Raw genomic sequence first — 26,732 nt, forward strand, 5'->3', positions numbered from 1 at the left:
CTCGCGGGGGGCGGCGGAGGGCTCACATTGGGGGCCTCGTGGGGAATGGAGGGCCCCTTAGCCCAGGGGCCTCCATTCCCTTAATCCACCCCTGTGTGTGCCTGATGTATGCACATTTTGTTTTAAAAGCACATTACGTTCATTTTGCATTCTTTGATGAATCAGGCTCTAAGTGTCCAGCAGTACTGGAAAAAATCTGCTGAATTGTGTAGTATCAGCCTTCTCTACTCAACATAATGGGCCTGATTCCTCAAGGGACGCAAACAGCAGTTTTATCCGTATCATCCATAAAATCACTCTGCGCATAAACTTACACTTACTACAGCCTACGATTCGGAAGCCAAAATATATATAATCAAAGACATTTTTCTTCACACTATTTTGCCACAACCATTTGTACCAGCGATATTAAAATTACTTATTGCCATTATTTAACAATATTTAATCTCCGTAGCAGCTGTGTGATACTAAACTGCCAAGGTAAAGCTATCTAGAGTGATAAGATTTACTTATCGCTCTGGCGGCTCTCATTCTGTTCTACTAAGCACGAGCAGGGACCTGGTGGATGCATGGAACTGGAAGTCCGTTTTGAACTTTGACTTCTACTGTCAATATAAATAAATGAATAAAAGCTTATTTTTTAAAAAAATGTTTATACATATAAATATAGCACTAATTATAATATGTAATTCCCGGAGCCCTACCTTTCCAGGTTGGCCTCCGGGAGTCTCAGGGGGAAGGTGGGCATGAGGGGCAGAGCTCAGTGAATCCCATCATTTTGCCCCGCCCCCATGACTTAATGACGCAAATGCGTCATTTTAAAACAGGGGGTTGGTCCAAAATTATGCAATTCCTGGAGAATCACATCATTGGGGCTCAAAATCTGCGCACTTACTAGGATGTGGGCAGATGTGGGACAAATGCCAGCTCTCCCGGGAGACCTACCCAGAATTCGGAAGTCTCCTAGACATTCCGGGAAAATTGGCAGGTATGCAATTACCATATATAACTGACATAAATGAAATGAAAGTGTGTTTACCTGCGCAATGCTACATTCAGTTTATGCCAGAGATTTAAATAAGAAATCATTGTCATGGTTACCATTAATAGCTCCCCCAGCTTTTCTTAATAATATTACAGGGAAACAAAAAATGGTTCTGTCTGGGTTTAAAGGAAAATATTTATGATCTGTTACGCTAGCCGCTAGAGTAAAGCTTTGCTCAGCCAATTTCCCTCCTGCTGGGACAATACATTATCAAAGCCCAAAGTTTTCCAACAAATGAAGAAAGAATTCCTTGTGCATACAAAGCACGCTGTCTTTTCTCTCTGTTGTTTGGTAAAAATACAATTGTCTTTATTTATTTAAAACAAACAACATCCTTTCTAAGGATCTATAGGGGAGATATTTTCTGTATCTTCGGACCATGTGTGCATTTAGTAGGGAGGTTTGCAATGCCTTAAGAAGCCAGCTTGTTTGAAAAAGAAAATTAGCATTTTTTTAGGCATTACTCTCTGTGGCAAATTTATTTGATATATAAAAGAGAATATTACGTATATGTAGTCCAATACTTTTTCGTTATTGACTATGCATTATTCAAACAACATAAATCAACTGGTGAATTTTACATTTAGCATGGAGAAATGATGCAATGTGTAAGGTCTTGTTGCACGTTTTCTATCTTTGCTTTGTTTCTGCCTCTTTTTTGTTTTAGTAATAGCTGTAAAAATGTTGATTTTAAGTAAGCTGCCAGGCCAAGCACTCATTTGTATAGGAGGGCCGGGTCCTGGGAGACGAGTGATAGGGGAGAAGGAGACATCGGCAGTAGAAGGCTATTCAACATTATATCGGAATCCAAAAGATGACTGGAGACTAGACTGCCTAATGGATGATCTTGGTTTCCAAAAATTACACTTCCTAGCATGCCCGAGGGGTGAGAACTAAGGAAGTGACATCAGAGCCTGTAAAATGAAAGGATCTTTGCATCAAACAGAGAGAAGAATCAGGGGAACTGCAGGAGTCTAGCAACAGAGAACCAGCGCTATACCCTGAGGAGTTACAGAGGTGTAGAATCGAAGAATGCAGTAGAGCCACAGCTACAGAGACTGCTAGAGGAGAAGCATTCCACTGGGAATGTTAGTGCAGTGGAGACAAGGGCTGCAGAGTCAGGCAGAGAAACAGAGGGCACCCATCCCTTAGCTAGAGCTGCAAGTCTCACAGAGAGGCTGTACAGTTTACAAAGACAGCTGCCAATTTTGCATTGAGGGCTGCAAGTCTTGTCCAAAGCAGAGTTGGGTTACGACCCTATGGGGCCCTAGGCAACATACTGCTTTTGGCCCCTTTTTACCTTCAATTTATAAAAAACAAAAAACATTAGAATGGGTTTGGTTAGAATGGGTCCCTCAAGCCCACTTAGTACTAGACAGCAGCCTAGGTTGACTAATGGATGATCCCACTATGGTCCAGAGAGCTGCAAATCTAATAGAAAGAGATGCCAGAACATTAGGAATAGCTATCAGACGAACCGTAGAACTTCCAATCCCAGAGGGGAGTCAACCATTGTCAGAGAGTATGCTGTCAGGGATCCTGTGCAACCTGCTAGGGGAACAGAGGAAGTCCAGGTCCAATCCAGAGGAACAGAGGGAGCCCAAGACCAGAGATCCAGAATGAGTATCTGCTTGCTCCAGTTATCTGCATATTGTCCTGAGTCCTTTCCATTTTTACAGGTTCCAGCTTCTGCTTTTGCTAATATCACAGCTATACTGTCATTCAGAGATGAATTCATTAGAGAATCCAGATCTTTGATATGTGTTTAAAGAGGCCTCCCGATTTCCATAACTTATTAGTGTCTGCTGCAAGCTTGAGTAGCCTGTCATATACTGCATCGCACCCAGGGCTGGAGCTGGAATTTCCAGCACACCCTTGCCAGGACTTGCTCACGGGCAATGAAGCCCATTATTTTCGCATGGGCCACGCCATTGCTCATATACCTGCTCTGTTCAGAGTGCAGATGCTTAACCTTAAACTGTCTTACATTACAGGACTACTCTTGCCTTCATCCTTAATATTTAATAGCGCTCATTCCACAAGGGACTACTTTGCCCCTACTCCATTGCACTTATTTGCCCTTTTCTCTTATTCAAGGGACAGTGTTTCTTGGTGTATAGTAAATCTCCAGCTGGGTACACTGCCCACCTCATTCTCTTCTTCATATTAATCGTTATTGGGACTATACTTTCCATCCTCGTAATTTTCTTCAGAGCATAGACCCCATGGGGCCCTAGGCAAGATGTTAGTTTGGGACCCTCCATCCCTGCAAAAGTGCCATTTCTATACAAACCTGTAATAGTGAGATGAGATGAATGGATCTTTAATCCACGGCAAGTGCATGGTTGGCTGGTCTTGGGGGAAAGGCCGGCTTCTGGTAGCAGAACAATGACAGGGCCGGTTCCCTTTAATCCTGCTAATCCCCATATGTATTCCAATTTACATACTAAGCCCCACCCTGGGTAGCTGCATTTATTTTTACTGCTATGGCATATAGTATTCCTACATGTTAAGGGATTCAGAAAATAGAAAAAGTACCATACTTACTGTACTTTACATTACTTGGTCCAACAAATGACAGGCTTTGCCTATCCTTTCTTTGTATTAAATAATAATATTAGGCCAGATTAAGTAATTGAAATAACTGTACTTCATATTGCAGGGTAATTAATCCTGTACATGCTCAATGACATGGTCGGATCCAGGCAAGGACAGCAGTTTTTCTAGAGATTTTTCATGCCTTGTCTTGATTGACTTGACTTGAGAGTTGGTCCACTTTTGGACAATCTGCCCTTTATTTAATCTTTTCCACTGGTATCACATACCTTCTCCTCTCTTGCCTGAAACAGAGAAGCCTGGTACTATCACAGCGGATATCACAGTAGGACTCAAACATTTTAGCCTTCAGCAGAGGTACCCAGAATAAGGTTGTAGTGCAGTTAAAGTGAAACTAAGCTAAACAATGTAAAACATTAATGTTAGGACTAGCAATGAACATTTTGTACTGACTTGATTAAGTTCTGTATGCTCAACTTTTAGTGGTACAAAGCTATCATGACCAGGTATGACCAAGCATTATAGTGTTGTATATAATGAGTAACAATAAAATCATATAATAATAGTTTTTTTTTATTGTGATTTGTATATTTATTTTAAATGAATGCAATTTAATTTGTTTCAAAGGATCTTCATGTCCTGTGGTTTCCAGGTAACAGACAGGCAGTCAGTCTGTGATCGCTGTTTTTTGAGTGACTCTTAGGGGGGTATTCAATTGTTAGCGTTAACGGAAAAAAATGAGCGCTCCAAAAATATTACCGTTTATACGGTAATATTGCGCGAGAAAAGCGTTAATACGGTAGTTTACTCGCGGAATTTCAGTTCGCCGCTCAGGGAGCTGCGAGCTGAAATTCAGAGAGTAATTACCGTATTAACGCTAAGATTTTTTGAGCGCTCGTTTTTTTCCGTTAACGCTAACAATTGAATACCAGAATGTGCTTTGTTCAGAGTGATCTTTGAGTGCAACTAGAATGAACTTACTGCAACGTAAGGTCTGACAGAGGCTCCAGAGAGACATGACTGGGTCAGATAGATTTCATGAGATGGATAAGGGTGATGGTTGGATTGAGTCTAGCATACTAATTCATGAAGGGGTAGGTAATCAGTTGAAGAGGAGAGGGAAAGGGAGGTGAGATGAGGAGAAGGAATTGGGAAGGAGGGGAACAATAGGGGAGGAGTGGGTCTTTGATCCGCGATGCAGTCTATTGGTGGCTGGTTCTGGTAGATTTTTCCAGCCATGGGGAAGCAGAACAATAGTGGGGCCAACCTCCCTTAGGCTAGGGCTGACCCTGATATTCCATGTAATGCAGATCACCCAGTAGGTGACCCAGACCCCCCACTGCTGTCCACCAGAAGGGATGGGCCTCCAAGGATTGCTGGGTCCTGGTGCTGGACCTAGGTCACTTAATGTGTGATTTGTCCCTGTATTCTTCAACATTGTTAACTACAGAGACTTATTGTTACTCTTTCTAATTATTATCTTCTTCATTGTTGCAAATTGTTGTCAATAATAGTTTTTACAACCACATCTTCTTTAAATTCAGGGCCCTACTTATAGTCCAGAATGTGTTACTTAGTAAGCAGTAACTGTCATTATCAGTCAGTATTCTAAGCCAACTTGTGAATTGGAATGTTATCCTTCTTTGACGAGTTTGCTTATAATAAAGACAAATCTCATGCATAAATAAGGCAAGTGATCTATTAATTCTCTACAATAAATTATTTTGAAAGATCTACACTATATTGTCTTTATTTTTATTCCTGGGTTTTTTCCTGAGCTGGATCTTGTACAAGCGAATGAAATTGAAGATCATATTTGAGAGCCTCTTATTAAACCTGGCTGCCTTTTAGGACTCATGTTAAATAAGAAATACACTTTTTTGGCACAGGTTTCTTTCTTATCAATTATTAGGGTTAGTCACAGGTATCTGCATGGTCCTTTACTTCCAGTCCAGTTAGTAAATAAAACTGACTTTGTGGCATAAAACAGACAAAACCACCTCTACAAATAAAGACTTTATGATCAGTTATTTGCCCCATAACTACAAACACTGAAAAGAGTTAAAAGGCTAGGTTTAATTTTATACATAAATTTGGAGCCCACGTTTGCTGCCTGCCTTCTTGAATAGACATTTTATTAGCAGTATATTTCGACATCAGATCAGCAGATCAAGCCAACATAATTTTGAATGGTTTAGAGGAATATATTGTAGTAATTTTTTTCCCAATTTTTTTTACTTATGCTAAAAGTTCTCCATGATCATAAAACCGATTTAACTTTTCAAGATGTTGTCTCACGTAATAATTTTTACTTTTATGTGAAAGATCAAATACCAACAAGCTCATAAACGCTGTTGAAAGCTTTTGGGTGAATTATTAATAATATGATTTACAATCTTTGACCTCTAATATTATGAAACTTTCATGTCAGTCATACTACCCTACTTTTTAAATCTTGCACATGTCCTGTTTATGTAGGAATATTGTCTAAAGTTCGTATAAATGTTAAAAAAAATGTAATCAAAGGTCCCTAAGCTTGTCCTCAGGTCTCTCTAATACCCCAATTTTTTGGACCTCATCACACTAGAGCAGGTACAGTATAAAATTAACTGAGCCCCGTGATTTAAGCCCAGTGGGCCTGATTAATGTGCGGACGTGAACGTAATTCTGACTGTATTCAAATCCAAGCGTTTCTTGAAACGTTTCCATTTGAACATAGGTGTATGTACGATCTGTTTAAACATTACTTGCTGTATGTAGATACACACAACAGACTGCAGGATACACACAAGCGTCTGTTCACTAAAAGGACACATCAGAACACATAAAGGAATTTTAAGTTATAAAATAAATAAACAACACCTAACTGTATAATCATTACTAAAAATATGTATTTCATGTTTTTTAAACATTAAGGGCCTGATTCATTAAGGATCTTAACTTAAGAAACTTCTTATTTAAGTCTCCTGGACAAAACCATGTTACAATGCAAGGGGTGCAAATTAGTATTTTGTTTTGCACATAAGTTAAATACTGACTGTTTTTTCATGTAGCACACAAATATCAACTTCAAATTTCAGTGTATAAATAAGCTATCAAGTATTTGTGTGCTACATGAAAAAACAGTCAGTATTTAACTTATGTGCAAAACAGAATACTAATTTGCACCCCTTGCATTGTAACATGGTTTTGTCCAGGAGACTTAAATAAGAAGCTTCTTAAGTTAAGATCCTTAATGAATCAGGCCCTAAGTACATAAATCAAGATGCTTTATATAGTCTATCTCCCTTGTATACACATATTTTGTGCTAGCCAGTGGTACACATACGTGTAGTTTTTAATATAAAGACTATGCCATGTCCGTGATCACTATTAGTTGGTACTTACTCCTGCCATGTAGCTGGTATAAGTGATATGGTTGAAAGCAAGCATACTTACGAGAACCACAGGACTTAAATCAGCCGTATCTGCATCAGAAGGCCCATACTGCACGTGGCCTATGGTAAGTGTCATTTGCATTCAGACATGAATTACATGCATTTGCATTTACAAGCGAAGGTCCATTTCTGAGAAGGCCAGATCTAGTTCAGGCAATATATGCCACATAAACGGACTTACGTCCGAACATGGTGCAAAGTTGCTTAGAAATGGAAACTGAAATGAAGGGTAAAAATGATTCTGCTCATGACAGCTTAAAATCTTAGCAAACCTATATCCTACACACAGTGGTGGCAGCCTATCAACTCACAGTGTCTCATGCCTCAGATAGATATGTCAATCATTCCTAGAGAATTAACAAGCTCCACCCTCATGAATAATGGTTACTATAAAAAGTAATACATAGATCCATTCTCATGTGAGACCCGGAGGAGGGGAGTGAAAAGCATCCATGCTTCATGTTTAAGGGTTGTTATAATGTTATTGTATGTTAGGGAATTTAGACTGTAAGCTCCAATGGGGCTGCAAATCAGTGATGCTATATAAATAAATGGTGAGGACGATGATAATGATTGTTCACATGCTGTAGTGTGTAATAAGAGGATGCTGATAAATGCTTAATTAATCCTGCATTTTCATAGGCCTGGTTTGGGTAGCAGCAGTATACAGGGTATGAAAGAAAGCTTCACATGCATGATAATGTTATTTTCTTGCAACAATATTTATTTATTTTAGTATTTATTTTTATATTTTTTTTTTATACTTCTAAGATTATCATACAAAGTGAGATATCTGGGGCCCCAGTTGATTGACAGCTTGCAGGTGACTTACATGCAGTGGCGGAACTACCGGGCCCAAAGACATAATGGGGCACGCTGCAGGGGGAGCTAGTGAGCTGTGGGCCCCAGTTCTCTCCTCCCTGCTTCCCTGTTCCGGGGCCCACAGCTCGCTAGTTCCATCTCTGCTCACATGTGTAGTGATTTCTAATGCAAGTCACATAACTTTCAAGAAATGTAAGAAAATTTCAAAATCAGGTGTTGAATGACTGAAGCCCACATATTATTAGAAAGGAAGCTACTTCCAACACAGAGTATGCAGTCTAAGCAGTGAATGATATGTATGACAAGCCTCATGCAGTAGACTCAGGGCCGGTGCTAGGGTCCATGGCGCCCTAGGCATTTTTACAAAATCAGCACCCCCCCTCCTCCCCCCCCCCCCGCAAAAAACGGCGCCCTCCTCCATCCTCCCCCCTCGCCCCGTCTTTCCTTACCTTGTCTCACCACCGCCGCCTCTCTGCTCCGTATCCTCCCCTCCACTCACTGACACTAGTGAGTGGAGGGGAGGAGACGGAGCAGAGAGGCGGCGGTGGTGAGCAATAGCCTCTTCCCCCCTCCCCGTGCATCTGAATGCTGTGCGGCGGCCGTGACAGGTATGGTCAGCGGTCGCCGCACAGTTTTAAAGTCATTTACCATTCTGTGGCGCCCTCATGAGCCCGGCGCCCTAGGCAAGTGCCTAACCTTGCCTAATGGGAGCGCCGGGCCTGAGTAGACTGGTAAATGTCCTACACAGTAGAGGTTTATTATGCAGAGTAGATTTAGGGGGAGACCTTTTAAGAAACGATTTTGGTAATTTACCTATCTACTAAAGGCTAATCGCATGTAAATCTCCAGTTTTTAAAATCTCATTGATTTCAGAATGTCGAAATTGCCTGAAACCCAATTAGAAGAGTGAGATTTCTTATTCAGTTCAATAGACAATGCATTTTAATTGGCATGGGAAAAATAGAAATGCAGTAAATAAATAAATGGTTATATATGTTTTTATAAGTAAGCTTTTCAAAATAATAGTATGGAAATACAAGTCCAAGCCATCCCTGAAAGCCATTGACTGCTTGGACATGCTGCGTCATGTAGAACTACAAGAACCATCATGCCCTGTAAGCTAAGGCACACTGGAACAGTTCCTCAGCAGTATTTTCTGATTTGCCATCAGCCCCCTTGCTTTCAGTGAGGTTGGAGGTCAGTACCTGTTTAGCCAATCACAAGTGGCCAACATGTAAGCATTGCTCATGATTGGCTGAGCTTTACCTAGTCATTTATTATTGGCAATGCATTTGAATGGGCTTTCTGCACCCATTGAAATGCAATGCCTATTCTTTTGAATGGAAGTAAATAAAATGATTTTGCATAGCAGACTAAAACCTCCCAAACTTCCTAACTGTATGACCTTAAAATAAATCAATGTTTAATACATTGGAGAGGGGAATTTATTATAAATATATTGTTATTATTGGTGATTTTATTTTCTGAACAAAATCACTCATTAATAGATTTCCTCCTTAAGCAGTACACTGCTGAACACAAGATTTTAAATTATGTGTCCACGCTGGAACTGTGTCAGTGTAGAAATAACCCAGAGCTCCATCTAATGGTGATATTAGTTATGACATGTTTCAGAATGTTTTTGGAACAGAAATGATGTTATAGTTTAATTATAATTCTACCAGGGAACAACATTGTAGCACCTGGTAGTTAACCTGCTGTTATTTGTCTTGTTTCTAAGTTAGATTACCAAAACTGTTTTCAACTATCTCTGTTTTACATTCTTTCCAATTTAATACATGTAACCCACTAGAATACCTGACATATCTGTCTCATTCTATTCATTTGCATAGAATACCATTCATATTAGGCATATGCCACTAGTAAATGAGATGAAGCTAATGGGCAAGAAAGCAAATCGGTCAAATCAAATACATCACCCACCCCCAAAAAAATATTTATTTATTTTTGGTGGGGGGGGGGGGGGGGGGGGAGTAGTTAAGGTTCTCCTATAGGTTTTATTTCCCACCTTTTTAAATCATTCACGAATGCACAAAAAAAGGGAATGAACTGTTTCAGCTCTGTTGAACAGCGATCTTCTTTCAAATTTATGCAACTTTTAGTCATTTCTATTGATTACAAAAAGACTTGATTTAACCAGCAATGTTTAAATAATCTCAGAGCTGTTCCCATGGAAATCAATAGAATTACTGGAATGAATGTGAAAGGCTGCCTGTTTATTCTCCACACTAATAGACACTTGTAAGTCTTTAATTAGTCTCTATTGATGTGATATCAAAGCACGCAGTACAAAAGATTTCACCACCGGACAATCGCAAGCAGCCAGTGATTGGCTGACTTGGATCGTTTAGTAGTGAGCAGCTTTCAAACATGCATTAAAGTTTTTTCCATCTCTCTCATATTACTAATTATAAAGCAATCTCAAATGTCCGAAACCAGTGAAAACACTTTTAGTGATTTCAATTGCGATTTACATATTGATACTTCTTACTGCAAATTCCCCTTGGTTGCAGATTTCTAGGGGTGGTTTCCAAATACTTGATCTTAGCAAAAACAAGACAAACATAATCTTCCCACAGACACACTTTTCCAGAGTATAAAAGAGGAAGGTAAAAAACAAAACACCTTTCTGTGCTTCCGAGATGAATAAATGGGATGGAGAGGGGATTTATCTAATTGCTGTCTGTAGTATGTAACACCCCCCCCCCTCCAAAGAAAATGTGCACCTGTAATTAGCTAGATCTATTTATGTAAAAATCCCATATAAGAATAAGAAAAAAATCTGTTTTTCTAAAACATTGTAAAAACCCTTACACTAATCTTAAATAAACCAAAAATATTTTAACATGTTTAAATTAAAACAGTATGATCTTATTATTATTATATATTTTCATAAGTACATTTAGCTATAATATGTTATTTACGAATGTATATTACATTTTTATTTTCTGCTTTTGCACAGTTATAGATCACAGTCTCACTTTATGGTAAAGACAACATTCACTTTATCTGTACTTATGTGTCCCAGTTGAAATTAGCTATAGGGATACAGGTGGCTAGGTCTTACCTCAAAAAGGAAGGTAATATTGGTAATGAACATAGTGATTTTATTAATAATTATATATACTATATTTTTATCCATAATTATTTTAAGCTTCTGACCTTTTTTACCTTCAATGTTGTGGAACAGCGATGGGAACAAAATTTGCTCCCAGCTACTCTAATTAGCTTGCGGATAACTGGGAGTATTTTAATAATTATTAAAATAGCCCATTTTATAAATATATTAAGTTTTTCAATCATTATATTGATTATATTTGTATTGTTTGGTAGGAAAAATAAGAGGAGTTTCTTATGTTCTTTTAATATTAAGGATACAAATATATTAATCTTAATTATACTTATAATATTGTTAAAAATAGCATTGAGTTTAGGGAACTGGTATTGGAGAATAGCGATATACAATATTCAAAGAGAAAAATAAATAGCACAACATATATCAAATAATTTGATGCAAACAGTTATCTTCACTAGTTACCATATGGACAGATGGAAAGGAAACACCTAGTTCTTACAAATGGCAATAGTGAGGATAATTGGTAGTTAAATTGATAGTTTTAAGGAAGAAGATGATAAATTAAAAATGGCTACTTTATAAATAGTCAATAGCAGGATGCAATACCAGTACACTATTTTAAATAAATCTATATTGGAGACAGCTTCATGAACTGACTTTCAATCTTTATTCATGATTGTTAATTTATTTCGCAAGGGAATGAGATTGAACATCTTATTAAGTCGATTTGAAAATATATACATCCAATACTCCTCTCTTTTTAACAGGCTTTATTTTCAGTAGCTCCACATTTCCCTAGTTTAATCAACACCACACCCACCTATGGCAAATGACATGGATGACAATTATGAATGTGTAAGTATATGTACTAATGGTTTATTATACAATTTCTTAGGTATATTTTTAATCTTGTTGGCAAATTGCGAAGGGGAACTTATAAAAGGCATAAGCAATTAAATTACAAAGTCACGGACAGTAGATAAACAAACCAATTTTATATTCATCCTTTGTTATTTATGACATAAAAACTTTAGTGAACAAGCTTTAAAATGCCTATAATTAAAACAAAGGGAACACTACATTACAGTTAACTATATTTTGAGTTTGAAGTTATATACTAGGGAACAAATTTGTTTTACATTAGGATCACTTGTGTACATAATTCTAGGCCATACAAGCTGAATGAGTTCAAGGAGTGAATCGACTTGAAAAATGTCCCAGTGTTTTCTGAGACTCTTATTTTTTAGTTTTATATCGGGGATTAATTGGGTTATAAACAAAGATATTTTGTCTTATATTTTTGTTTTTATTACTTTCATTATTAAAAAGAGATTTTCTATCCAGGTTGACCCTTGAACTGCTTCAAAAATTACACTTTAAGAACAGGCCTTTTTAAGACGCAATCCTTTCAAAATAAAACTTGTATGAAAAATGTCTCCTCATTATCACAATTCATATGAAGGCACAGAAATTCATTATAAATTACGTTCATTAATCTGAATTTTTATGACAACTAGAAGGATTAAGAGAAGAATTTAAATTTGTTTATTTAAATTTTATTTTGATGATGATTGTATTATCGATAATACTTATGAAGTCTGGAGTAAATCAGTTGATATCCTATTGGTCAATAAAATATCTATATTCTTTTAAAAGCATATTATATTTACCTAGCTAAAAACATTTATAGAATATTCAGAATTGTCTTTTTTATTAATTTATTATATGAGTTTAGTGTATTTCATGTGTTGCCAAGTATTTATTATCTATTAATTGCTCCTGCCAACTACACCGTGCAATATTTGGAAAGCAGTTAAATGAAAAAATAAAAATATATTTAAAATAAGCTCTTATTAATCAGAAAAAGTAAACTAAACTAGATTTGATTTTGCGGCCACAGCTTGCTTATGTATTATAGCAGACTTGTGGCAGTCCAGGTGTTGTGAAACTACAATTCCCAGCATTTCCTGCCAGCTATCGACTGGCAAAGCATGCTGGGGCTTGTGGTTTCCCATAACAAGGAGAGCCACAGGATGTCCAGGACTGTATTAGAATTTTAAAGCTTAATGCGCTGGAAACTTTCATTGCACTAACGGTATTCTCTACAGTATATCAGTATACAGTTAAATCTGTAAACTACACACCGCAGTTTGGACTTTATTTTTGAATATCAGAGACCTATTGTATGTTTCACTCTTGTACCAACAGTGGTCTCTCTCTCTCTCTCTTTGTCTGTGTGTATGATAGGTAATTTATACTGTAAGCCCCAATGGGGCAGGGACTGATGTGAGTGAGTTCTCTGTACAGCACTGCAGAATTAGTGGCGCTATATAAATAAATGGCGATGAGGATAATGATGATAATGTTAGACTAACACTATTTTTGGTCTATGACCTGCACCTAAGAATTGACTTAGCAGAATTTAAGTAATATCTTGTTAGTGTAGCTAAAATGTTCCTAATTGTAAGAGGTTGATGGTAATTATCTTAGTGTGGTGGGGGAGAATAGAAATTCAATCAGTTGGGGCGATTATACATTTATGTTAGGAGAGACTTAAGCATTGAGCAATTAAATAATGATATCAATGTTATAAATACTATGTATTGCATTATATGGTGTATTCTCTGTTTCCCCAGACATGAATGGCATATCCATCATTTTTCTTCTTCCCTGGTTCATGGCATTTGTCCTGTCCCACATTGTTCTGGAAGAGAAAGACAGAATTAACACTGAAAGTGTTGCTCGATTTTCAGAGATTCTTCCACCCATTTCTATAGTAGGTCAGTAATAATCTAGTGCTGTTATATAAAATATATTACCAATTGATTACATTGTTTATTCTATCTTATTATCAGATTTAACAAAGACATCGCGAAGGGTGAGCAGGATCGACGCTGAACGGAACAAATTGGCTAAGGTAGAGTGTTCTTATTTCTGTACCCTCAAAACGTTTGTAAAACTTTAATCGTAATTTTAATTAAATGTCATGAATTTTAATTCATGACATAATTAAATCTCTTTAATTTTAATTCATGTCACGAAAGTGGATGGACAACGCCATATGAATCATAATATTTATTGTGACTCTGCAGCAGTGGAACATACCTGACCGAAAAGACCATTCCAGGATTGGATGTGGGCATCACATGATCAGCTGACATCCTTCCCTGGGGCAGTATTTCAGCCAGGTATCCCCCACTGCTGTTGATTCCCCTAGACAAATGCGATGCGTATTGCAATGTGGCCAGGGGTAGCCATCTTCTTTAATAAAGAAGCTTAAATTTTTAAATAAACTCCTCAGATATAGAGATACCGAAAACCACATTACCCTCATAAAGCAGCCCTCTGGACTGATAAACCAAATGTATGATTAAGATTACTAAGAGGAATGTCTTAATATGAGTCCTCCCAAAACAGGGAAGGTTACAGAACTCCTCACTGAAGCATGTTGTCCATTTTTAATCATACATGTCAACCTTCTCCGGGGGAGAAGTCATGTGACATTGGGTAGGAGGAGGGCATGGTGACATTGTCGCATCACCACAGCCCCGCCCCCACTATAAAAAGCCGAAATTCACGGCATTCAATGGAGGGTGCGGAGCTTAATGACACAATTAAGTCTTGTCTCCTCCATTCAATGCCGTGAACTTTGGAAAATGCGGGAGCTTTGCCAACTCTTCCAGGAGGAGTCCAAGAGGACTCCCCGAAATTCAGGAGCCTCCTGGGAATTCCGGGAGAGTAGGCAAGTATGTTTTTAATTCTAAAGAATATTAACAACACTAATCTTGCTAAAGAAGTACTGTAGCTCGGGGTAGGGAGGGTTAAAGTAGACAATCGGTACTGGTATTTACTGTAAAGAGTGCTAATAGATTGGATGTATGAGGTTCTTTCATTTAAAGGAGCATTATCTTTAAATAAAACAATGGTCATATGTCCAATCTGTTAGTATAGAAAGAGGATTGGCTGTACAAGCATAGTTTTTTCCCCCAAATCTAGTTCATTCCAGCAGTAAATAGAATCAATTAGAGTGTACAATCTTTCTTTGGAAAAGAAGATACCAGAAGCATCCTGGCAATGTTACAAAATGGTCAATTTTAAATTACGCATTTGGCACCTATGCTATCACCCCAGTTGTAATTTAGTCTGTTGAATGGGTCAGGGAAGCATATCATATTTAACATATTATTTATCTTGCAGAAAAAAGTCCCCCCTAAAAAGAAGATACACCCACCACCGCCTCCAAACTGTGTGCCTCTTCAAACCAACTGCAAGCCCCCTGCGTCACCTTGCTGTGAACCTTGCGCCATATGTCACTGCCACCTATTCAAGACTGTCTGCTACTACAAGATGGGCTACCCACACTGCTAAAACACAGCTACCTAGAGCAGGTCACTCAAAGAAACATTATGGGTGGTCGTTATTGGTAAAAATGTCTACTAATATTGTATTACAAGCACCACTAGTAACATCACCGCACTTATTAGTAATTTATCTCACATACCAACACGTTTATTCACAATATTTATTTTTTGCACAGGTACAGACATAGGATATTATTAATAATAATTATAATAATAATAATAATAGTAATAATACTAAGCAATATGCAGTTAACATGATATTCAAATACCCCATTGTTTTTAGTAGTTAAGCAGAAGTTATGAAAATGTTTTAGAAGAAATGTACTATTTCTTGGTTGCAATTTTGGAAGATGTCCATCAGATATTTATGAAGTGCATTTGACAGTCATTTTGTCTACATAATTAGGCATAATTCTGCATGTAATTCATACTTGCCCACTGTCCTGGAATTTCTGGGAGGCTCCTGAATTCCGGCTAGGCCTCCCTGGCTCCCGGGAGAGCAGACCATTCTCCTGCATTCTGCCTACTTCCTAGTGAAATGGGTAGGATAGGGACCTTCATGACGTGATTTGCAGTGAATAGCAACATTTTGGCCCTGTCTCCTTCCTCAGTCCCTTCACCTCCTCTCTAGGATCTCCCAGAAGAGTAACAGAAAAAGTCATCAAGTAGGACGCAATTAGTTGTTATGCCACAAAATAAATATTTCTAAATGTCCCAAAATAAATATTTCTAAATCTAGAGATTTGCTAAAGTGAGGTTTTGCAAAACCACATAGTTTTAGACACATTGCTGTGTTGTTTATAAATCGTGCAATTTACTAAAGGCCAAAACACAAATCAAAGTCAGGTCTTAACCAAAATACTAGTAGCCAAATTATGTAAAACAAAAACTCATTTCCTTTTACTCAGCATAGGGCTTGGTCCTTTTCCCTCTGATAGGCTATCTGTGATTGGTTGAGCGGTGTAAGAGACCACACATAATTGACTAATAAGTAGCCGGGCTCACCAGTTTTTAACTCATTGTGTGCCGGGTGCCCTTTAGAAGCTGTCCTTGAGTTCCATGTATTTTTTTTTAATCCTCTAAGATACCAAGATTCCAATTGGATTACGGCAGAACAAGGAAGAAAGAAGATTTAGGTGTGTATTAATTATATGGGCACTTTTTCTTTTAATTATGGGGGCAATATTCTTCTTTTAAGAAGACAAAACTATTTTATTATTTGAAGCAAATGGGCACAAACATTTTATGAAATGAATCCATGCGGCACAAATATTTGATTATATTAAACAAGAGGACACAACAATTTTATTAAATCAAACAAGGGGACACTAATATTTTATTATATTTAACAGGGGGCACTATTATTTGATTATACTAAGAAAGGGGTCACTACTATTTATTTCATTTATTATGGGGGCAACACTTTTAGAGCACACTTGTGGCAAGTCTGCACTTGCCCCTATGTCCATGCTGGTGCTTGTAGTTCTTCAAGTGTCAGAATGGAATAAAAGCCATGGGATGTGAGTTCATGCTGGCACTTGAAGTGCCACAAGTGCTTGGGCTATATTTTATACTTTTCCCTAGTTACAAATTTACAAACTACAAAATCACTGGTCCAAGAAAATGAATGCAGATTGCAATAGTCTATATCGGCAACTCTCCACTATCCACAGCTATGCACTACTATACAGCTATGTGGCGTTTTCGCAGATATGTTTGTAAAAAGGCCACATAGGTCCCATACTATCAGATTTGCTGGAGCCTTTCTGTTTATGCCAGCATGCTCAGTGAAACCTTTCGGTCAGTTAATATACATTACAGTTAATCGAAAAAATAGGTTAGAAAGCACTAATGCATTAAACAAATCTGTCCACATATCTGCTAACATTCCTGATTAGAAAATCAGAATAAATTAGGCCATATCCACACAGGTCTTGTCCATATTAGTTAAGCCACACTCATTTTCTGATTGGCCATGACTCGGTAAGTAGACTGTCCCACAGAAACCAGAAGTATGTTGTCACATGCTGCACATCGTTATGTATACCCAATGCCCCTACTCCCACATATTACACAACATAAAAGGCACTGTCTTTCTGTGCAAATATGTGCATAAAACCCAGCACAACCAAAACAACAGCAGCTGCCTGATGTCACACAGCTTTTTGTGCTCAAATGTGGGTCCTGCAAGATCATAATTCACCACATAAAACATAAAGAAGCAAAAAAAAGGAAAACATAAAAACAAAATAAAGAAGTAAAAGGAAAACAAAGAAGCAAAAACACAAAATCAGTATTACAACACTGCCCCCATTTTTGAAATTTATTACATGACAAGATTGGCTGGGTGCAGAATAAGAATCTAGAAATGTACAAATGAAGTATAACCACAACACATTCAAAAGTTGCACATATTGGCTATTTTAATGCTACTAAAAGAAATGTAGAAAGATGGTCTGTATTACCTTGCAATGGGCATATTTATTTGTAATGGGTAGTCAGATTTCTTTACTGGGTTTTCTGTTTAAAGCTGGGTACACACCTATGGTTTTTTCAGGTACGATTTTGTAAAGATTTTACCAACGACTGAAAGTCCCGATGAACATGCCGATTCATGTGTACACACCTACATGATTTACCTTCAGATCTGTGATCTTTATCTCTCAGAACCATTTGCTGAAAAGATGGTGACTCTACACACTCTATAGAGATCAGCCTACACTGCTATTCGTGAGTGCGTACACACTTCCACATTTGCCCAGCATCGTTCCATCGTTGATCATGATTTTTAGGAAGTTTAGAAAACCAAATCAAATGATACTATGTGCTTCGGTACGATAAAACATGATCCTGGGATGCTCTGCACAATTATTGCATTAGTGTGTACCCAGCTTAACTTTCAGCTGTATAGTTCTAAAAAATGTTATCTGTATTAAAAGTTTATTGTCTATTTTCAGTGAATTATTTTTATGTATTAACAGATCTATAATAAATATTTTCATATATACTTTGAGTGCCATATTTTATTCAAACAAATCGTTTATTACAATATGATCAGAAAACAGGTAAAAATTAGTTTGTGTTACTTCAGTGTAGTATTTCCACAAGGAAATGACACAGCAGTCTAGGCATAATGCCTATACACAGGATGTTACCTGTGGTGGTCATATTTCCGACGGTGAATCTGTCGACACTTATCCTGTTCCCACCAAAATGTTGACAGGGTATATTTTGACAGATTCATTCTGTCGACATGTTTAAAATGTAGACATTGTGACTGTTGACAGTAGTAATGTCAACAGTCACAATGCCGACATTTAACAAGCACAGCCGATTATAAAAAGAAACAAATGCTCCCTCCCAAAACACATGAAAACTTGTGCTGGCAGCTGGCGGACCCGCGGCCCAGCTCTGACAGTGTGAGAAAGTCCCAGGTTATAAATAGAGCTAGCGGCTTTCATTCTTTCATTATCTGGCAGCAGCTCCTGGCTGTAGGAGCTGGTATTCGTCATCTGTGAAGGGTTTTTTATTTTAACAATTATGTTCCGGATTATTCGTATTTTAAGAGATGGAAGAATAGAAGTTTAAGTGTCGACAGATTCATCGCGAGAAAATCAAACCTGAATGTCGCATGTTTATTGATGCACTCTAACATGTACCCCCAAGAGGACAGATTTCTGGAGCCCAGAAAGACAGGGCTTGTTGATGTGTGGTCTCTTTCAATGGGAAATGGTTGGGCGGATTATGGATATGGACAGTTTTTACAATATTTTTTTCTGGAATTATGTGCAATTTGTGTTGAAGTGAAATATTTTCATTTATGTTTGGAATGCATTTATGTTAGTTTTGCATACCTCCCAATAAGTTCCAGTTTTGTCAGGATTGTCCTGGTTCTCAAACCTTGAAAGACACATGTCCTATCAAAAAGAAGGCATACATTTGTGGGAATGCAGACATAGGGAGGAATTTAATTAGGCACAAAGTGTCGTGATGGGTCTCCAGATGAGTCCATGGAGACACATCATGGCGAAGATTTCACTAAAATCTAAGCTCATTTTCCCTTGCGTCCCATAGACATGCGAGGGAAAATGAGTAGAGATTTTAATACCATATAAGCCAGCAAGGGAACATGGGCTGGCTGACAACTTTTATCCGGGTGTATAGTCCAACTGAGTGGCCAAGTGTGAGGATGAATGACCATGTATGGAGGGGGCGTTCTAAGCACTAGACCACCTTCCAACCACACCATCTGTGCACTAGAAAAAAATCTCTGTGTCTGCTCACAAGCCAGGCAAAGCCCCATTAATGCACCCTCTTCACCAGCTAAATATAATTTTAATATCTCATTTTATTTTGCATCTGAACATAACATGAAGCGCATGTGTGTGCCCAATCCACATTTAGTTTTCAATGGCCTGATTTGCACAACTCCTGCGATCAGAACATACTAAATGCTGAACCATTGCAGACTCATATTCATATGCAAAATTCAGACATGTGTTCAAAAGCAATCCCATAACAACACAGAGCGTCATTTGCACTGCAATAATTTAATATCGCTGTTCTGTGGTTATTCAACAGGAAAAGGCAGTTTTCTCTGTTGAATAACTACTATTTGACTATTTGATGAACCCGGATCCCCTACATTAGCAGAGCAGAATTCTCCTACCTGTTCTGAAAGCTTTGACTACTATCTGCTACTGTTTGTGTCTTAAGCCCAATTGCTGCTTGTCCGGATCCTGGAATGTTGGGGCCCTGTTTGGAAAAGAGATGGCCTAACATAGCACCCATGTTTAACTATTAGGCCTCCTTCCCCCAGCCAGCCAACCTTAAATAGCAATCATATTTAATAAATATGACTAGTCCCCCTAACTATTCCGAACATTAAATCAATAGCATGTACATTTAATAAATATGTCTATTTACCCCTCAACCAGCCCTGACTTTAAATTAATGGTATTCACATCAAGCACAGAGACTCTACATCATTGAATTCATAGCCTCCACATAATAATAACCCACCCACACTAGATACCTCACATAACACAGCTGTAACATCATCTACTGTGTAGTATGATCTACTTTGTTCTCAAAGTCAGGCTCCCTAAATACCCTTGGCAGACTCTCTTCTACAGTAAAATTCCTATTATATCTAATACCCAATCCAAGATAATTGCTTTCAGTTTTATAACCTGTAAGCCAATTAGTGCCCTTACTTTTAATGTCACAAAACACTTGAATTGAAATTTAATAAACAAATGTTAAGTATTGTAAAAAAAGACAAGAGCGTGATAAATATCTATTAGCAGCCTGTAACAGAGTAATTTCGAATCACACAGCTGAAGACATGGTAACCTTTGGTTGACCCTTATCTAATACTGGTGGTTGAGCAGTGGAGAGACAACCTTTGGAGCTTCAATGTGATTGTTTAGGCATACATTGTAAGTGCAACATTTTATTCCTTTATGTATGGTAATAAATGCTGCTTGATTTATTGGAAGCATCCCCCTATCTTTTTTTTGTCTAGTGTCCTTCATGTGATTCTATTCAAAATGCATTATTATTTACACCACCCCACATTTCTTTCCCTATCCTGTCTGGTATCAAGATAGTCGCTACTTTTTGTCTCCTCTTTTTCTTTTTTTTTTTCATATGAACATGGGCCTGTGTACCCGAGGAGGTCTCCTCTATTTTGTCAATTACTGATATACTGTAATAGTGAATAACTGACATCATTGTGTCTGCCTGCTCTCCTACACTATTCTTCATTTGTGTTCAAATTTAAACATATTACTCCCAATAATGTTCCCAGCTTCACTCCCTATCCCACTAGGTGGTATTTGAGTTGACCACTAGTCAAGGTCTAATACGACAGATGTGCTGATGTTACTAATACTAGTCAGTTTCTGAGTTGCCTAGAATGTTATTCATCCGAGTAGAATTTGTCTACATAATTTGATGAAGTTCGGACTGTCAGGAACTGGGCTAATTAGTGCCAAGATAGAGTTAAGTGAGATGAGAGAGGTAGGTAGATTGAAAAGTCCCTTATTGTTTGTTATTAAGTCTAGTGGATAGACTGACCAAAAGAATAATAAAAAAAATAATTAAATAATAATAATAATAATTAAAAAATAAAAACATTTAAAAATTCTGTGTATGAACAATCTTTTAGTATTTGTGACATTTTGTACATGAGAGTTCCATAATGACACAAATGAGCAGTCACAATGCACTCTATCTACTGTGCTGTGCACAATGGGAGCAAAGTTAATTTGTATAATTTTTACAAAGTATTATGCCGACTGTCTATGTTGCTGATTCAACAAGGAAGGAATTGTTAAGAAATGTGCATATAACTTTGCAGGATATTACAGCTGATTGTAACAATCTAAGAAGAGTCAAGTAAACAACAAGGAAATAGGGGTGTGCACCGGCCACTTTTGGTGTTTTAGGTTTTGGGTTCTGATTAGCTTGAGGTTTTAGGTTCTGATTTGTTTTGCCAAAACACCCCACGAAAGGTTTTGGTTCTGATTTTGGGTTTTGGGTTCTGATTTTTTTTTTTAAAAAAAGCATAAAAAGTGCTAAAATCCATATTTTTGGTTTTTTTTTCACTCCTACACTATTATTAACTTCAATAACATTCATTTCCACTAATTTCCAGTCTATTCTGAACACCTCACACCTCACAATATTGTTTTTAATCCAAAAGGTTGCACCGAGGTAGCTGGATGTCTAAGCTAAGCGACACAAGTGGGCGGCACAAACACGTGGCCCATCTAGGAGTGGCACTGCAGTGGCAGACAGGATGGCAGTTTCAAAAGCTAGGCCCCAAAGAGCACATAATGCCAAAAAAAGAGGTGCAAGATGGAATTGTCCTTGGGCCCTCCCACCCACCCTTATGTTGGTGAAATAGGACATGCGCACTTTAACAATTTTTGACTGCAGGAACAGTGAACGTAGTTAAATATTGCAGTACTAATTCTTTTATACTGCAGGAAAGTGAACGTAGTTTAATATTGCAGTAATAGTATTTCTGGACTGCAGAAACAGTGAACGTAGTTTAATATCGAAGTAATAATATTTCTGGACTGCAGGAACAGAGAACGTAGTTAAATATTGCAGTACTAATATTTCTGGACTGCAGGAACAGTGAACGTAGTTTAATATTGCAGTAGAATTTTTTTTTTACTTTTTTTATAATTCTTTTATTATTATTTTTTATAATTTTTTTTAATTTTTTTTTACATTTTTTTAAAAAAAAAATTATAATTTTTTTATAACAATGGACTTAGCAGGACAGAGCTTTCTCAGCATCTAGTTTAAGATGGACCAATAGTTTGCACATGTACATTTTACTCTTCCATTCCACGCTTACTTATGTGCAAAGTTGCACATTCATTGCAACACTGATTATCTCCTAATCTTTTTATTTTGTATGGTAGTAATCATCATTAATTCTTAATATATACTGGATAGGTAGATGGCACAATAACACTTCTAGTCTTCAGTTTGCAATTCATAGACTACTGACTTATTGTGTGTGTCTGCGCAAATGGGCATCACCATTTATTTTGCTCAGTACACTGGAGTGCAGTATTTATCTACCTTTTAAATATGAGGGCTCCATCATTAATCTTGCCATGGGCCTCAGCTAGTGTAACAGATAGTGAAGTGTAATGTAATATCTGCAGGATAACATCCAATTAGGCAGACAATATATGCAGACAATATATGCAGTGTAAGGGCAAACTGAGGCTGGGCTGCTGCAAACTATTACAGAAGTATATAATCTATTTGATCCTATGTACACTGAGTATCGACAAATCTTTTGTTAATAAAACCATAGTGCTCTTTTGACTTGCTCATTTCTCATATATATTCAGCTACCTTTAATGATTTGCCACTTAACACAAAAAAGTACAACTCTTTTCCTTTCTAATCTACTGCATTAAATTTCATCTTTCAATTTTTAATGACACATTTGCAAAGTGACATTTCATTCCTTGTGGCTGCTGTAGGGCATACTGAGGCAGTCCACTCAGTCCCAGTCCACTCCCCCCTATATCTCTAACCTCCTCTCCATTCACACTCCTGCCCGCTCCCTGTGCTCGGCCAATGACCGTCGCCTCTCCTCCGCCCTGGTCACCTCTTCCCACTCCAGAATCCAAGACTTCTCCCGTGCAGCCCCCCTTCACTGGAACAACCTCCCTCGCTCCATCCGTCTCTCTCCCAATCTAAGCTCCTTCAAACGAGCACTTAAAACTCACCTCTTCCTTAATGCCTACCATCCTTCCACCTAACCCATATTCCCCTCTCTCCTCCCGGTCCCTTCTCCCTCCCATATGCATCAACTGACTCCCTTTGTGCCTGAGTCTTGTTCACCCTCCCTTAGGATGTAAGCTCACTTGAGCAGGGCCCTCTTCCCTCCTGTATCCATACCTGTTCTTCTGCTCCGTCCTTACTGCATTAGCCTGCCTGGAGCCTCTGAAGTTTGGTATTTATTGTTTATTGTTCAGTAATGTCTTACCCTGTATAGTCTACTGTTTTGTACAGTGTACGGCGCTGCGGAACCCTTGTGGCGCCAAACAAATAAAGGATAATAATAATAATAATAATATGTGACTCTTTCAAAACCTATGCATGCACCCTTATATAAATATCCCACACACAATACAATACAATACAAGCAGTCTTTAAAATAAATTTGTGTCATAATAAACCCAACCTCTCTCTTCCCTGATCTGAGCCCGACTGAAGATGGCGGCGGCAAGCGGGGAATTTATAAAATCCGACTCTCGCGAGAATCCGACGGCGGGATTTGGAGCTCAGCCTCGCTTTCAGTGTTTCTCCCCGCCGGAAATACCCGAACAGTGCTCGGATCACTGTCGGATCCGCACTGTTCGGGTGGGCTCGGATTGCAATAATCCGAGCCCACTCATCTCTACAAGGAAAATTGCTAAATAATAAAGTAGCAAGCAGATATAACCAACTAGGAATGCACTGTAGGAAAACGCTAATTTGTACTTGCAGCTCAGGGAGCCGCAAGCAGAAATTCGGTTTAAAATGACTGTATTAACAGTAATAGAGCGCAGGCCACGTTACTTTCAGCCAATTGAACCCCCCCTCCTGGTGTGTGCAATAAATGATAAATTGTTGGTAACATAATATTATCATAAAGGTAGCTCATCAATAATAAATATTTTGTCATATAGCTGAAATTCCTATAATAATCTGATATTTATCATATATAATCAATAGGCACAACCTAGCTGCCTTTGAATAAAACAATAGATAAGTGACAGCATAGTAGAGAATAAACATCATTTAAAAATGTAGATACAATAAGTGAAAGAAATTGGATATGGGGGCATATTCAATTGTCCGCGTTTCTCGTGGCGTTAAAAGTATTACGGTAATTCTAAGCCTGAGCTGCGAGCAGAAAGCCGGCGTTAAAGGTACCGTAATAACGGTAATTACATGCACTATTACTATAATAACGGAGTACGTTTTCTCCTGGGCAAAATCATGTTACAATGCAAGGAATGCATATTAGTTTATTATTTTGCACATAAGTTAAATACTGGTTGTTTTTACATGTAGCACACACATACTTGATAGCTTTATTTTTACAGTAAAATTTACACTTGATCTCGGACATGCCCTATCCCAACTATAAATCTGTCCCCACATTTTAAATGTACCTCCCCCTCCAATGTAACAAGGTTTTGCCAAGGTGCAAAGCTTCCCATTGGGGGCAGTCCCACTTAGAAAGCACAGCCTGTGGTAGAATTAATAGAAATAAATGGGAAAGCACAGTACTTAAAGAATGTCTTTCAATATTAGTACACCCCTTCAGTGCCTTCTCTGCTGTTTTTGGGTGACAATCAGCTTACAAGTATTTAAATGTATACAAGTAAAGGAAAAAGAGGGCCAAAGTGTAGTGTAATCGAAACCATATTTAAGTGATAAAACATACATGCCAACTTTCAAGATTCCAAGAAGTTATGTGACAAGGGGTAGGAGGGGGGCGTGGTGACAAAGTCGCATCACCATAGGCATTGAATAGCAGGGGGGACTTAATGACTCAATTAAGCCCCGCCCTCCATTTAACAATACCATGAATTTCGTTCAGCGAATGCGGGGGCTTTTGGGAGCCTCCCGGGAATTCTGGGAGAGTAGGCAAGTATGTGATAAAACCATTAACTTGCATACAAAATATATTTACAAATACAGGCTCATCTGGATGGGTATGCCTCAGAAGTGGCCGTCTTCTAGGTTTGTAGCATGTAAGATTTCTACACTTTTGGAGATGGTAATCATCACTCCCAGGAATGAGGCAGTCAGGTTTTCATGTGAGCAGTCCTCGGTCAGAATGGGAGACCCTTCCTCTATGCATTATGTCTGTGTTTGTTAGGGAGATGTCTTCTTCTTTTACAACCTCTCTTCTGTATTGTAGCAGGAGCATACGGATTTTGTCCATCTGCTTTCTATAACCAGGATATGTGATCTCATAAATATTTTTAAATTCCTCAAATTCAAACTTTAGAAACAACAGATTGCTTTTCGAAAGAGGCAGCAGCCATCTATCCTAGAGGCAGTGGAAACACATAAAGAACTTAGTTATAGGAATATGCTGTGTTTGGATACACAATTTATTGCTGAGACAATTTAATCCAATTGATATTATTTTATAAAACCTATATCTAGCACCACTTAACTATATTTTTGTTCCAAAGTCTCAATTTCTACCTGTTCACCAAATCTGTTCATAGTCCACTATTCCTTTGCTCACCTACAGCATATTTAGTGGGAGTCATGTACAGTTGACCACCAAAATTGTCCATAGACACATGTGTAAAATAGGCGTATGCACAGAGAAAGCCTGTTCTCCATGTTGGACAGGAGACTGCTGGTATGTATAACACAGTGTTTAGAATCCCTCACAAAATATTATATAAAGCTTAGATGTGATTAAACTTATAATTGATCCAAAAACTAAGAGGCATTATGTTGTAAAAAATGAGCTCTCTCCCATATTGGTGACAGTTTGCATAGTGTATCTTGCATTAAATCACTCTGCGCATGCTCAGAAAGTGGGCGCAAGCTTTTGAAGTTCTGACTGATTCTGGTACTTACGACCTTCATGCACCTAGAGGGGTGAGACGGGGGAGGGAAGTGATATTCTAACATTGGCCTAGTACAGTAATGGTGTGTTTATGCAAATATGGCTCATGCAGACCTGCAGAAACATGTTTATACGCCTATTAGGTAACTTTTCGTTTGCACAGCCAATTAACCTATTCGTATGTGTTTGGAGTGTAGGAGGAAATCATCTGGAGGAAACCCACGCAAACATTGAAAGAAAATACAAACTCCACACAGACAAGACCATGGTCAGAAACTTAACTTATGAC

At 38.0% G+C, this 26,732-nt stretch overlaps 1 protein-coding gene across 1 annotated transcript in view; it reads left to right on the forward strand.

Moving 5' to 3' along the window:
- The window catches only part of ASIP (agouti signaling protein), a 73,884-nt gene extending 55,559 nt beyond the window's left edge, over positions 1-18,325 (forward strand). Inside the window, exons 3-5 of the mRNA XM_075177557.1 lie at positions 13,594-13,737; positions 13,813-13,874; positions 15,155-18,325. Coding sequence (XP_075033658.1) covers positions 13,594-13,737; positions 13,813-13,874; positions 15,155-15,325 — 377 coding nt within the window. The 3' untranslated portion in view covers positions 15,326-18,325. The remainder of the gene's footprint in view (positions 1-13,593; positions 13,738-13,812; positions 13,875-15,154) is intronic.
- Positions 18,326-26,732: the final 8,407 nt, after the last annotated feature.

This window comes from Mixophyes fleayi, chromosome 6, assembly GCF_038048845.1.
Source record: "Mixophyes fleayi isolate aMixFle1 chromosome 6, aMixFle1.hap1, whole genome shotgun sequence".
Lineage (NCBI taxonomy): Eukaryota > Metazoa > Chordata > Amphibia > Anura > Limnodynastidae > Mixophyes > Mixophyes fleayi.